Genomic DNA, 15,262 nt, shown 5'->3' on the forward strand with positions numbered 1-15,262 from the left:
CATGTACCCCAATGTTCACTGCAGCACTATTTACAATAGCCAGGACATGAAAGCAACCTAGATGTCCCATTGACAGGTGAATGGATAAAGAAGGTATAGATGGTACGTATATACAATGGAGTATTGCTGCTGCTGCTAAGTCACTTCAGTCGTGTCCAACTCTTTGCGACCTCATAGATGGCAGCTCACTAGGCTCCTCTGTCCCTGGGATTCTCCAGGCAAGAACACTGGAGTGGGTTTCCATTTCCTTCTCCAATGCATGAAACTTAAAAGTGAAAGTGAAGTTGCTCAGTCATGCCCTACTCTTAGCGACCCCATGCACTGCAGCCTACCAGACTCCTCCGCCCATGGGATTTTCCAGGCAAGAGTACTGGAGTGGGTTGCCATTGCCTTCTCCGCAATGGAGTATTACTCAGCCATAAAAGGAACAAATTTGAGTCAGTTGTAGTGAGGTGGATGAACCTAGAGCCTCTTATAAAAAGTGAATTAAATCAGAAAGAGAAAAACAAATATAATATATTAACGTGTATATGACTTCCCTGGTGGCTCAGATGGTAAAGCATCTGTGTACAATGCGGGAGACCCAGGTTCGATCCCTGGGTTGGGAAGATCCCCTGGAGAAGGAAGTGGCAATCCACTCCAGGACTATTGCCTGGAAAATCCCATGGACAGGAGCCTGGTAGGCTACAGTCCACGGGTTGCAAAGAGTTGGACACGACTGAGTGACTTCACTTTCACTTTATGGAATCTAGAAAAATAGTACTGATGAACATATTTACAGAGGACAAATGGAGATGCAGAGTAGAGAATGGGCTGGTGGACACAGCGGGGGAAGGGCAGAGCAGGACAAATTGAAAAAGTTGCATATATACATATGCATATATATGTATATACATATACACACTATCATGTGTAAAATAGGTAACTAGCGGGAAGCTGCTGTATCATATAGGGAGCCCAGCCTGGTGCTCTGTGATGACCTAGAGGAGTGGAATGGAGTGAGGGAGGATAAAGAGGGAGGGGATATATATATAATTATGACTAATTTTCATTGATGTACGGCAGAGAACACCACAACACTGTGAAGCAATTATCCTCCAATTAAAAAAACTAAAAAAAGAAGAAAAACAGGACATTGGTATGGTGGAAGACTTCCTGGAATTTAATTGGGAGCACAGAGGGATGAGTAGAGGCTCCGAGGGAATCCCACTGTAGATTGCACCAAGGTTTCAGAGCCTGAAAGTGGGAATTGTCTTTCCTCATTTAGCCTGGGCCTTTTGAGAGTATTGCAGTAGCACCCTTGTTTTTCAAATTTGATTATCCTTAAATCTACTAACTGCCCTAGGCAGTGTCAAAGGTTGAGAGAAAATTATTTGTTCAGGTTACCACTGTCCATATCATATAGATCATGTATTCTAACACCCCCATAGAAAAACCAAAGTGCAAAGAAATGAAGCGACTGTTTAAGGTCTATCTCTGTGCATGCTGTTCATGACAGCATCAGGATGGAGATTCCAAGTCTCTCACTCTGGTCTTCTGTCTGGTGTACCATCTTGCTTTTCTCTTATTGAGGTCAGGAGTTTGCAGGGCCAGGGAGCAGGAGCTGGATGTTGGAGGCTGTGGAGCCTCCTGTGAGGAGAGGTGGGAATTAGGCTCTTCTGTGAAGTCACTGCTGTCAGAGAATGTGCTGTTGTTGTGGTGGTGGTGAAAGCCTGCAATGGAAATTTAAAAGAAACACATCATGCTTTTTTAAAAAAACTGAAGTATAGCTAATTTACAAATGTTGTGTTAGCCTCAGGTGTACACCAGAGTAATGCAATTATATAAGTGCGCTCAGTCGCTTGGTTGTGAACGACTCTTTGCAGTCCCATGGATTGTAGCCCGCCAGGCTCCTCTATCTATTCATGGGGATTCTCCAGGCAAGAATACTGGAGTAGGTTGCCATGCCCTCTGCCAGGGAATCTTCCCAACCCAGGGATTGAACCCAGGTCTCCTGCATTGCAGGAGGATTCTTTACCACTGAATCACCAGGGAAACTCACACAGATGAATTCTTTTTATTATTTTACATTATAGGTTATTACAAGATATTGAATATATTTCTCTGTGCTGTACAACAAGACCTTGTTGTTTATCTGTTTTATATATAGTAGAGTGTATTGGGCTTCCCGGTGGTGCTAGTGGTAAAGAATTTGCCTGCCAATGCAGGAGACGCAAGAACTGGTTCAGTTCCTGCGTCGGGAAGATCCCTTGGAGTAGGAAATGACAACCCATTCCAGTATTCTTGCCTGGAAAGTTCCATAGACAGAGGAACTTGGCAGGCTACAGTCCATGAGGCAAAGTCAAATATAACTGAGCAACTGAGCATACACACATAGTGCGTATCTGTTAATCCTAGACTCATAAATTACCTCTCCTGCTCCTTCATTACTCCCTTTGGTAACCATAATATTGCTTTCTGTATCTGTGAGTTTGTTTCTTTTTGTAAGTAAGTTTTTTGTATCACTTTTAAGATTCCACATATAAGTGATATCATGTGATACTTGTCTCTTTCTGACTTATTTCAATTAGTATAATAATTTCTATATCCATTCATGTTGCTGCAAATGTCATTATTTCATTCTTTTTAATGGCTGAGTGATATTTCACTGTGTATATATGCCGTATCTTTTTCATTTATTCATCTGTCCATGGATATTTAGGCTGCTTTCATGTTTTGGCTTCCCATGTGGCACTAGTGGTAAAGAACCTGCCTGCCACTGCAGGAGACATAAAAGATGCAGGTTCAGTCCCTGGGTCAGGAAGATCCCCTGGAGAAGGAAATGGCAACACACTCCAGTATTCTTGCCTGGAGAAGCCCATGGACAAAGGAGCCTGGCTACCGTGCATAGCATTGCAGAGAGTCAGACGCAACTGAAGCGACTTAGCAGGTATGCATGTTTTGGCTAGTGCCACTGGGGTGCATGTATTGTCTTGAATTAGAGGTTTCTCTGGGTATATGCCCAGAGGTAGGATTGCTTGATCATATGGTAATACTATTTTTAGTTTTTAAAGGAACCTCCTTACTGTTTTCCATAGCAGCTGCACCAATTTGCATTCCCACCAACAGTATAGGAGGGTTCCCTCTTATCCACACCCTCTCCAGAATTTATTTGTACTTTTTGATGGTGGCCATTCTGACCCATGTGAGGTGATATCTCACTGTGGTTTTGATTTGCATTTCCCTAATAATTAGCAATGTTGAGCAGCTTTTTGTGTCTTTGGAGAAATGTCTGTTTAGGTCTTCTGCTCATTTTTGATTGGGCTGTTTGTCACATCGTGCATCTTTGAGACAACTGTAGTACTGGGTTGGTAGAAACTTCCATACCCTACCTGGGGAAATGTTTCTTGCTACTGCAAGTGATCTTTCAAGTTATTTGCAGCAGCAGCAGTGACATCAAAGAGTCATGTGACTTAGACTTTCTATTCAACTCAATATTTAGAGTTATAAAACATTTACCTATACTTTTATTCTTATTCTTTTGTATAGATTACTGATCACTGCTGGAGAAAATGACAAAACCATTGCCAATCCATGTTCTGCAACTTGAGCTGAGCCCTAACATTATTCACCAATTCAACTACTAATATATGTTTCTATTATTCTTGTCCTTTCTCCATAGTGGTGATCTCAAACCTTTATGATCTTCCTCAGATTTCCTGCCTCACACTTTTAATGATGACCTGACAGGAAAAAAGGAGAAAAGAGTAAGCATACATTTCTTGACCTCCTCTCCAGATGACCAATGTAACAGTCACGCCTGTCCTTTTTCATTTCCTCTCATCTCAAAGATCTGTACCTTAGTCCCTGGCTAAACCCTCCAAAAGTGCTTTGGATCTCAGCTCATTCCCACTCTCCACTGACCTCACATCATCATTTCCCTACCCTCCTGAACCATGGTCCCCTGCACTCTATTGATTCTTTTCCTCCAGCAAGTATGAATGCTTAAAACTTCATCATCCTAGGGGAAAAAACACAAAACACTCCTTAGAGGCTCTTGACCCTTTTATCTACTTTGCTTGCATGGTTTCCTATTCATTTTTCACACTAATATTATAAAGCCCTGTCACACAAATAAAAATACTCTTATCAAGTTTCCTAATCATTTTCTAGTGGAAAATCTAGTGGTATAATTGCACTGTCTTTCCTACTGGATATTTTATGACATATGTTACTGAACACTACACCCCGCTTCTTGAAACATTATTTTTGTTGTTGTTCAGTCGCTCAGTCATGTCCAACATTTTGTGGCCATATGGACTGCAGCACGCCAGGCTTCCCTGTCCTTCACCATCTCCTAGAGCTTGCTCAAACTCAAGTCCAGTTATTCAGTGATGCCATCCAACCATCTCATCCTCTGCTATCCCCTTCTCCTCCTGCCTTTAATCTTTCCCAGCATCAGGGTATTTTCTAATGAGTTGGCTCTTTGCATCAGGTGGCCAAAGTATTGGAGTTTCAGCTTCAGCATCAGTCCTTCCAATGAATATTCAGTGTTGATTTCCTTTCTAAAGTTACTGTGTTTCATTGAGTCTGATAAGCTATTGTTTGTAAGGCTTATAATTATTTTCAAGGAGGCAAGTATATGTATGTGTGTGTGTGTGTAGGACAAAACCGTATATCTTACAATTACATTGGATGACAATGCCAATTGTTAGACCCATTCTATTTCAGACATATTCAAATACAGAAAAATGTACATCTTAGAATAGGTGAAATACAGCATCTCTAACCACAATAACTCCTCCTATAATGAAATCCTATCACCCTAGCAGAAAATAGAATCTATTACTTATTTGAAATGTGTAACTCCTGAAAACTTCCTCTCTGGCAAAGCAATTCCAATCTTTCTGTATACCTGACTTCTAGCCAAAGATGGGGCATGTTTGAGAGAGGAACTGATGTGCTTGGTATTTCATAAATTGTGTAGAAAAGTATAGTCATATAGATTCTGCACAGCCTGCTTTGCTGGACATCTTGGCATTATCTTGTGTGAGGCTGACATCTGCTGGACAAGTAACACTTCATCAGAGCTTTGTATTTTAGAGTAAATTAAATGTTTTGGCAGTGAAGCTTAGCTGTGGTGCATATACTCCACGTTTTCTATTTAAATTTGGTAAGTTTGGCAGTTAATTTTCTTTTCAAATTTTGTATGCTGTGGCTGAGTCTCAGTGAGCTTTAGAATGAGAGCTTGACCTTGGGGGCATCTTTAATATGTGAAGATGAAGCCCTTTAATTAAATTAGTTGTTCCTAACCCTCACTGGGTGCCAGAATCACTGTCTGCGATAGACTGTTTATAAACATGGCTACAACAACCCTCCCATTCCACATGCCTTTTCACAGCGTGACTTTGCTACTCCTATTAAAAAGGTAAAGTATGTTTTCCTTCCTTTTGAATCTAGCTTGGCTTTGCAACTTAATTTGAGCAATAACATGTGGTTGAAGGGGCATTGTACAACTTACAACATATCCTTAAAAAGAGGCATTGCAATTTCAGTTTTGGCTGAACATTCTTCAGTTAAGACTACTGAAGAATGACTCAACCCCCATGGAGAGAGTACCTGGCTGACAGTGAGCACCAAGATTCAGTCCAAGGTCAGCACCATGAGGGCGAGCCCACTTTTGACCAGGGCCAGCCCAGTCAACTAGCCAAAAGCAGTTGCATAAGTGAAACCAGATGAGACAAGCAGAAGAATCCCCCCAGCAAACCCACAAAATAGAAATAATAAGTAAGTTTTTCTTTAAGTCACTACATTTCGGGTGGTTTATTATATAACAATAGATGCTTGATATCACTAGGAAAACTTTTAAAGAAGCATAAACAATAATAATGCCCAAGTTCAAATCTAAGAGATTTATATTTAATTCTATTAGGTGGAATCCAGGAAATAAAATATATTTTTTAAAAAAAGCTTGCAAGATTGGGAATCACTGATCTAAATATTTTATGCCCATAATTACTTTTTCTAAAATCTCATCATCATCTACAGTAGCAACATCACAACAGTTACTCCAATAAATCACATTCCTTTCACATACTCCTTATAAGGTTTCATAGGAACAAACAAAAGTTGATTTCTGCAAGATTACTGAGCTAGTAGGAGGTAGGTTATTTGACTTCATATCCTAATTTTTTTCAACTACACATAGTAGATTGCTGCTTCTGATATTTACCTCTTCTGTGAGTGACTGATAGCTACTAGTTGTGTACCTGGAGATGAAGGTAATGGGCACAAGAGAAAATAAAGTGACTAGGGCCCTAAAACCACAGACAATTAGAATTACAGGAGTTAGACTCATAAAGACCTTTGTGATTCAGGACCAGTAACAATGAAATTTCAGTGTTAATCAAAATTTTGGTTAACAACTGGTTAACAATCAACAATTTGGTTAATATTGGACTAGGAAGTGCAGTAAATAGTAATAAGACATCCAAAATGGAGGGAACCCTAAGCAAGATGATTCATTTACTTAATTCAAGAAGGATTTCAATTCTTACTCTCTTGCCATATTCTCTGTGGTCCTAGGGGACAGGCAGTTGTAGCACCAGGAGACTAATTTCTGCTTAGTTTAAATACAAATCTTTAGCTAAAATTAAAAAGAATAAAAAATACCTCTGAAAGAATTAATGCTTGAAATTCACATCTAGAGGAAAGACATTTTAGCTGCAGTAACTATCTATATAATATTCATGGTCCTTCTTTGAGGAGGGAAGGAAAGCTTATGTATATCTAACCCGAGCTGCAGGATGGACCTCATAGCTTAAATGAACACAGCTGTAAGACACATTAAGGAATTTTGCCTCAGTCCTATGATTTAGGTTGATTAGAAAGCAGCTAAAAGCAGGTGCAAGGGTATAAATCTCCATGGCTGGTTTTCACCTGTTGCAAAACTACAATGCTTCTTAAACTTCAATGTGCAAGCAAATCACCTAAGGGTCTTAGTAAAATTTGATTCATCAGATCTAGGATGCGGGAGGGTTGGGATCCCACATTTCTAACAATATCCCAAGTGATGCTAATACTGCTATTCTGCAGACTATATTTTGAATATTAAGGTACTACAAAATTTTCTCCCTGGACAACAGTTTTCGGACTGTGATCACCAAACCAACCACATCAACATCACTTGAGAACATGTTAGAGATGCAGATTCCCAGGCCCTGTCCAGACCTATTCAATCAGAAACTCTGGCAGTGAGGACCCAGGCATCTGTAGTGCTTCAAGTCTTCCAGGGGATGTTGATGCTAAAGTCTGAGAATCACTGATTTAGAGAAGTATTTATCCAGCCATAATAGAATCACCCTACCTAAGAGCTTAAAAATAGAAAAAAATTAGTCCCTGGGCTCCATATCAATTAAATTAGAAGGCAGGATGTGGGACACTTCATCGTGAGTATTTGTAAAAATCTCAATATGTGCTTGCAATATGCGGCCCAGTTTGAGAACCAAGAGAGACAGAGAGAGACAGAGAGAGACGAGAGATACACTTCACTTACTTCTGGAGTCTTCGCCAGCAAACGTCTGGTAGAGGTGGTGATGTCCAGGTCTGCTGGGCCAGTGGCTCTCCTCCTCCTCATTGTTGCTTTGCACCTGTAACAAAGATCCCTGCAGAACTCAGTCAGCACCAGTGGTGGGGAAAAGTGCAGGACAGCAGGCGACTATAGGGGAAAGAGGCTGAGTGCACTTGAGAAGCCTGGCCTCTTCTCTTGTGGTAGGAGCCTGGTAGTGAGGAAGGCAGGGCCAGCTCTACATTCAGTGAGAGGTGACACACATGCAAACAGGACTGCAAATCACCACGGCTTCTCTTTGTGGCAAGGGTCTGAGAGATTTTCCTTGAGACTCTGGCACTTGATTGTAGCGCTGCCTATAGACCCAGGCAAGAGGAATCCCGAGTTTTAGAGAGCTCATGGGCTGAAGGATCAGTGTCCACTTTGATATTGCACTACCCCTTCTAGACCATGCTCTGGATGCCCACAATCCCCTCCCCAAATGCAACTCAAATAGCCCCAAGCCTATTTCAGGGAAATGCACTGGTTTCGCCAGGTGTCTGTTCTCTCAAGGCTGGCCTTTTTCCTAGGGTATGCACTCCTAGGCCTGAATGATGACTGTAGATGGTTATATGCATTGATAGGGGGGTTGTGGGGGCTTCCCAGGTGGTGCTAGTGGTAAAGAACCCAGCTGCCAATGCAGGAGATGTGAGAGATGCAGGTTCAAGCCCCAGGTCAGGAAGATCCCCTGGAGGAGGGCATGGCAACCCAGTCCAGTATTCTTGCCTAGAGAATCCCATGGACAGAGGAGCCTGGTAGGCTACAGTCCATAGGGTCGCAAAGAGTCGGATACGACTGAAGTGACTTAGCAGCATGCACACATGCAGGGGTTTTGTGGCATTTGAATATGCCAGCTGGGGTGTTCACACATGGTGTGCAAAATCCCTTATGGTGCAGGACAGACATGGGTATGGGAAGAGAAGGAGATAGGCCAGGGCTGGGATGGCTCTGCCCACGCTGCCATGTTCTAGCACTGAAGTCCTAAGAGTGAGAATTCTAGATTTGAATCTGAACTTCTAGGTCTTCGTGGTTATATACTTGCCAAGGTAGAAGAGATTTTATATAACCGTGTTTAGTGTGTAACTGATCTCTATCTTTACTCTTGTGTGTATCCCACAGATGATAGGGGTAGATGTGTTTGATGGGAAACTTTAGTGAAGATCAGCCTGGAAGAGGAATTAGAAAAATAGTGACAAAAACTAGGCACTCTTAAGAAAATGGGTCTATTTCTCTTTCCCCTTCCTTCTATATTAATGTTGGTTGATCAGTTGTATCTGACTCTTTGCAACTCCATGGACTATAGCCCGCCAGGCTCCTCTGTCCATGGAATTCTCCATGCAAGAATACTGCAGTGGGTAGCCATTCCCTTCTCCAGGGGATCTTCCAGACCTATGGATCAAACCTGGGACTCCAGCATTGCAGGGAGACTCTTTACCATCTGAGCCACCAGGGAAGCCACTTTCAAAGGTTTCTGAATGTAATTCAAGACTGGTATATCTGACAAGGAAGATATATTTTAACCCAAGGGCAGGAATCCAGAATTCAAGGGTGGGAATACCAACCTCTCCTTCACTTTCAACCCACTCACCTCCAAGTCCAATGTGTCCTGCCACTGCTCAGTTAGAGATCGGTGCATTTCTGTTCTCTCTTGACTCTGTTTCCATTTCTGTTGGATGATGGACAAATCCAGTGATTTAACCTTTGTGCCCATGGGATTCTTCTGAAACAGACTCCTTCTTGCTCTGCTCTTTCTTATCCAGAAGGCATCATCCTTGACTGAATGGGCTTCCTTACTGGTGGCCTGTAGCCCCCACAGCTCTCTCTTTACCTGTGCAGGGTCTGTGCTCCACTGTAGATCTGCTCTGGGCAGAGAATGTGAGCAACATGGTATCTTGAGGTCAGAAGCCAGAGTTTCTGAGGGTTCTTGCCATGTGGACATCCCCTGCTGTGTTTCTTCTTTAAGGCAGAGGACACATGGACAGGAAGAAGTAGGCAGTTTAGTATCCTTGATAGGGCGCAAGGGATCTCCCTGTGGGCCTGGTCCAAACCCAGAGTCTTGCTGGAGGACCAACTTCTCTCCTCTCACTCTGTCCATCACTTCCCACACCACCTGGTCTAAACTGTTTCTTTTGGGAGTATGGTCGGGTGGTGATAGCCTATCTCGTGGGCATGTGTACAGGCACATTTTGGAGATGGCTTTCCGGAGGCGCTCTCTGGGTGAGTGAGGTTCAGGCTCTGGGGACAGAATCTTGATGGATGGCACATCAGTTGGGTTGCAATTCCAGAACATGTGGGATGGTGTGAACTTTTGGACAGGTGTCTTAGACACGTAGGAGTAGAGACAGAAGAAGGCATCTGCGGTGACAGCCAGTGTTTGCACTTGCTTAAACCTGCCTGAGTGCAAGGGATGAAGATGGTGAGTCTAGGAGTCATCAGAAAATTACTTCTTGAATTTTTCCCTTCAATAGCTTTCCTAAAACTCAAAGTTCAGAAAGAAGATGCCAATTTCTCTACCAACATCTCTCCCATTTAGATTTCTTAGACCTAGGATTCCCTTTCTTGACTTTTTGACTCTTTATCCCCAGTAGTCTAGAAATTAATTCTATACAGGATGAGGAACTTTACCATATCTTGATTTAGCATATCCTTTCTGCTGTCAGTATACAACGGCCTCTATCACTGTTTGCTTCAGCAGTCCCCAACCTTTTTCGGACCAGAGACCAGTTCCACGGAAGACAGTTTTTTCCATGGACTTGGGGTAGAGGGATGGCTTCAGGATGATTCAAATGCATAACGTTTATTGTGCACTTTGTTTTTATTATTATTATGTTAACTCCACCTTAGATCATCAGGTATTAGATCCCAGAGGTTGGGGACCCCTGCTTTAGATGACAAACATGACTAAAAAAGGTAAAACTAACATTGTGTTCTTAGTAAGAAAAATTTAGGGTTATGGAAATCTTTGATAGAAGCAAATTTGAGAGATAGCAATTACTAGGCAATGGACAAGGGTAGAGAAATCTAGATGGACGATATTATTTCTAATAGACTTTGCTTCTCAACGTGTGGTCAGTAGTTCAGTAGCATTGGCATTACTTGGGAACTTATGTAAATACAGAATCTCAGACTGTATCCCATGCATCTTAACAATATCCTTTCATAATTCATATGCACATCCATATTTGAAAAGCATGTGATAAACTATTTACCCATTAAACTGTAAGTGTCCTAAAGGCAAGATCATGTTCCTCTTGCCTAGCTGCTGTTTCCAGAATTTAACATCTGTAGCTGGTACATAAAATACATTCAACAAAAACATCCTCAATCTTTAGGGTGCATAAGAATCATGTAAAGTGCCTGTGAAATACTTCCACTGAAAATCCTTATTTCAGCAAGTGGAGCTCAGGAGTATAGTTTTACCAAATTTTAAAGTTGAATCTGATACAAAGGATCTGAAACAACACTATCAAGAACACCATTATGATGGGGGGTGGGGTGGGCTGTAAAAGAATATTATTTGAAATATATTCTAACATATGGAATAAAATAGAGTCTTTCATCCCTCATCAAAGTAGAGAGGCCCTCTCATATCTTTCTTCAGTATGGAATTGCGACAACTTAAATCATTGTTTCCCAGATGTGGTAAGATTACACATAAGGATCATTGGTGTACTTACTTAAATATTCCTGAGCCCTTCCTTCTGTGGGAGAAAAGCCAATGAATATGAATGCTTTATAAACTCCTGCACAATTTAACATAATTAACAGAACTTCTGTCCTAAATGGAAATTGTATTAATGTAATGGCTATAAATGGGGAATATTCACTAATTCCAACTGAGAAATAGAAAATGGCGATAAGATTTAAAGACACCAGTCCAATTTGATTCAGCAAAAAGGGAGAAGATCTAAAAGAAAGTCACTGTGATACCAGGTCTCTTGAAAACTCTTCAAGAGCAAGAAGCAGAACTCAAAGTTCTCCATTCACTGAAGACAACATAGGAAGAAACAGACATAAAAGACAAAGGGTCAGGAGAAGCTAACCAAGAGAAAGTAGGATTTAGAGCCATTGATCCCTGTTATGACTGTCTGGAGGTTGAGAGAGAAGTAGAGCATGGGTCTGTGCTAACACTCACTGGCCAGCATGAGGCAAGGGTCTTCCATCTCAATCCTCCGCACCTGGGACTTCAGGAAGAGCTGGAAATCAATGCCTTTGGCTTGAGAGGGGGTGGTGAAAAATCGAGCAGGGATTCGAGAAGTATCTTTGTGGTCCTCCTGACCAAAGCCCAGGCTGAAAAGGACATCTTCTGCATCTTCTTGCACCTTGTCCAGAATCTCTGAGATGCTGAAAAGTGGGGGTTTGGGTAAACACAGGAAGCTTTGAGAAACAGGGTAATCCAGACTATCTAATAAAAGTGTCAGGACACTGAAATACCTTTCTGGCCATTTCTCTATCACTGCAACCCAGAAAAGCTTTCACTTCTCTGAATCTAAATTCTCTGTCTGAAACCTGGGAAATACAATCTAGCCTTGGTTTAAAAATTGAACATGATTCTATTAGAGTACTTCAAACAACTAATTAAAATGATTACAGATGAATGAAAATTTGCTATGAGAGGGATCCAAAAAAGCAAAATCAGTATAGTTGCAAAATGATCTGGGGTTGTGTTATTAACCAGTCAGTTCCCATTTGCTATATGATATAGCTGGCTTTTGCCAAGTGCTTTGTCACTTGCTTACCAGCTTGCACCAGTGGTTGGTGGAACAACCAGGCAATGAGTGTGTAAGCAACATAGAACTCATTTTATTCTCACCCTGAGGATAAAATTTTATCAATACAGCTGTGTTAGGTAGGCCTGTTTGTAGCACAATTTCAGGATAGAATCCCTGCATCTGTAGATCAAACACTTTCTTTCTCCAACATCCATCTATGTGCAAATCATTGCAGCACCAGGGTGGTGACACAAGAGCTCACTAACAGTACATTCCAAATATCAGTGAGAGTAGGGGAGCTGTGAATTATTTGAGGCTTTGACTAATCACTGTTAATCTCATCAGAGGATGCCGGTGTTCAAAACTGAGATCATCTTGTTTAAGTAAAAGCTGGATAATTGGAATCCCTGGCTCTATTCTTGTGCGTTCCTCCTAACTGCTAATTTCATCTCCATGATCCCGAGTTTCCTTATCTGAATTGTCGTCATAAGACTAGATCCCTGAGGAGGAAGGAGATCAAGGCGGCAGAGAAGGAAGATGCTGAGCTCACTGCCCTCAGTGAACACACCAAAACATACATCCACACAAGGAGCAGTTCTTGCTGAAAACAAACTGGATAGAGACTGACAGAAAGACTCTTCGACAACTAAGGCTATAAAGAATGATCTACATGGAAGCGGGTAAGAAGCGAAGAGAAACGATCAGGTCAGGATCTGCAGCCCTAGGAGGGGACAAAGAGGAGGAGGGAGGTCCCAGAGTCTCAGAGATCCTCCCTGGGGAATGGATGATTCAAACTACAAATTTGGCACCATAGCCCTCGAGTCTGATGCTGGGCAGAGGAGTCCCAATCACTAGCTTGAAAAACAGTAGGACTAACAGGAGGGCAATTAGAACCATGCTCGCAAAGATTATGCCCACACTTGCTTACTCCTGAAACAGGGATGAGGAAGCAGACTCAATGTGTCTGGGACTCTGGCCAGCTTCCTGAAACCTACACTAAGCATCCCTCCAGCTCTTCTCACTAGCTAGTGCAGTGCTCCACTAGGGTGGAGGCCACCATTTGTGAAGACAGTGTGTAGCCGTCAGGGATGGAGCTGGCTTGAACCTGGCACTACATCTGAAAGGTGATAGCACCCATTACTGTTGCTCCCAGAGGAGGCAGATCAAGAACAGGCTGAAACTCTAACTGAATTTGCCAGAACTTCTCCAGAGTGTGCCTTAGCCTGCATTAGGTACCTGCTCTGGCCCTTCTTGCTCTAGCACTGTTCTCCTCCAGGGCAAAGGTACCAAAGCTGGGATAGGGAAGAGCACACACTAAAAGGGAAGGGAACCAGCTCAGACCTTACCCTCAGGAATCCTGCTCCTAAAACTTAGGACACAATCTTGCCCTGGATAGGGAACTGTCAGTCACTGAGCACAGAAGCCCTGGCTCACACCTAACTTTGGCTCTAGCCAACGCCCTCACACCCCCATCTCTAGCTGCACTTTCCACTAAGGTGAAAAGCACACTCTGGGGGAAGATGTGACTTGTGCTCATTTCAGATACAGCTCTTTTATAAAGCTACAGTCATCAAAGCAGTATGCTACTTGCACAAAAACAGACATACAGATCAATGGAACAGAACAGAGCCCAGAAATACACCCATGCATGTATCGTCTAATAATCTGTGATAATGGGGGAAAGAATATACCATGGAATAAAAGACAGTTTCTTCAATAAATGCTGCTGGGAAAACTGGACAGCTGCTTGTAAAAGAATGAAATTAGAATATTTTCCTACCCCATATAAAAAATAAACTCAAAATGGATAAAGACAGTTCCATACGAACAGAAACCATAAAACTCCTAGAAGAAAACACAGGCAGAGCACACTTGAACATAAATCACAGCAAAGTTTTTTTTGATCTGTCTCATAAGGCAAAGCAAACAAAAGCAAAAATGAATAAATGGGACCTTATTAAACTTGAAACATTTTTCACAGCAAAGGAAATCATTTACAAAATGAAGAGAAAACCTACTGAATGGGAGAAAATATTTTCAAGTGATATGACTGATAATGAGTTAACATAAAATGAATACATAGCTCATGCAACTCATATCAAAAAATTAAAGAACCTAATTAGAAAATTAGACTATACATGCAGAAGACCTGAATAGATATTTTCCCAAAGAAGACATATAGATGGCCAATAGGCATGAAAAGATGTTCATCATTGCTAATGATTAGAAAACTAAAAATCAAAACTATACCTCACACTGGTCAGAATGGCCATCGTGAAAAGGTCTACAAACAATACATGCTGGAGAGGGTATGGAGAAAAGGGAACTTTCTTGCACTGTTGGTGGGAATATAAATGAACACAACCACTATGGAGAACAGTATGGAGATTCCTTAAAAAGCTAGCAATAAAATTACCATATGACCCAACAATCAGCTACTAGGCATTTATCCTGAAAAGTGAAAGTGAAAGTGAAGTTGCTCAGTCATGTCCGACGCTTTGTGATCCCATGGACTGTAGTCTACCAGGCTTCTTTGTCCGTGGGATTTTCCAGGCAAGAGTATTAGAGTGGGTTGCCATTTCCTTCTCCAGGGGATCTTCCTGACCCAGGGATTGAACCCAGGTCTCCTGCATTGCAGGCAGACACTTTACCCTCTGAGCCATGCAGGCATTTATCCTGAGGAAACCATAATTGAAAAAGACACATGTACCAAAACGCTCACTGCAGCACTGTTTACAATAGCTAGGACATGGAAGCAACCTAGATGTCCATCAACAGAAGAACGGGTAAACAAGTTGTGGTATATATAGAGATACCCTAACCCTAACTCTAACCCTAACAACTATAGGTTAGTTGTGGTATAAATATAGTGGAATATTACTCAGCCATAAAAGGGATGCATTTTTGTCAGTTCTAATGAAGTGGATGAACCTGAAGCCTATTATACAGAATGAAGTAAGTCAGA

General features: G+C 41.8%; 1 protein-coding gene across 3 annotated transcripts in view; it reads right to left on the minus strand.

Moving 5' to 3' along the window:
* Positions 1 to 1,142: 1,142 nt before the first annotated feature.
* TESPA1 (thymocyte expressed, positive selection associated 1) overlaps positions 1,143 to 15,262 on the minus strand; it is a 33,942-nt gene continuing 19,822 nt past the window's right edge. For 2 of the 3 annotated variants that reach the window (XM_040232793.1, XM_040232794.1), the window contains 4 exons: positions 11,721 to 11,929; positions 9,174 to 9,979; positions 7,535 to 7,643; positions 1,143 to 1,712 (listed from right to left, as the gene is read on the minus strand). In XM_040232793.1, coding sequence (XP_040088727.1) covers positions 1,501 to 1,712; positions 7,535 to 7,643; positions 9,174 to 9,979; positions 11,721 to 11,929 — 1,336 coding nt within the window. In that variant the 3' untranslated portion in view covers positions 1,143 to 1,500. The remainder of the gene's footprint in view (positions 1,713 to 7,534; positions 7,644 to 9,173; positions 9,980 to 11,720; positions 11,930 to 15,262) is intronic. The other variant, XM_040232795.1, reaches the window with a different exon arrangement.

Source organism: Oryx dammah, unplaced genomic scaffold (genome assembly GCF_014754425.2).
Source record: "Oryx dammah isolate SB20612 unplaced genomic scaffold, SCBI_Odam_1.1 HiC_scaffold_29, whole genome shotgun sequence".
NCBI lineage: Eukaryota > Metazoa > Chordata > Mammalia > Artiodactyla > Bovidae > Oryx > Oryx dammah.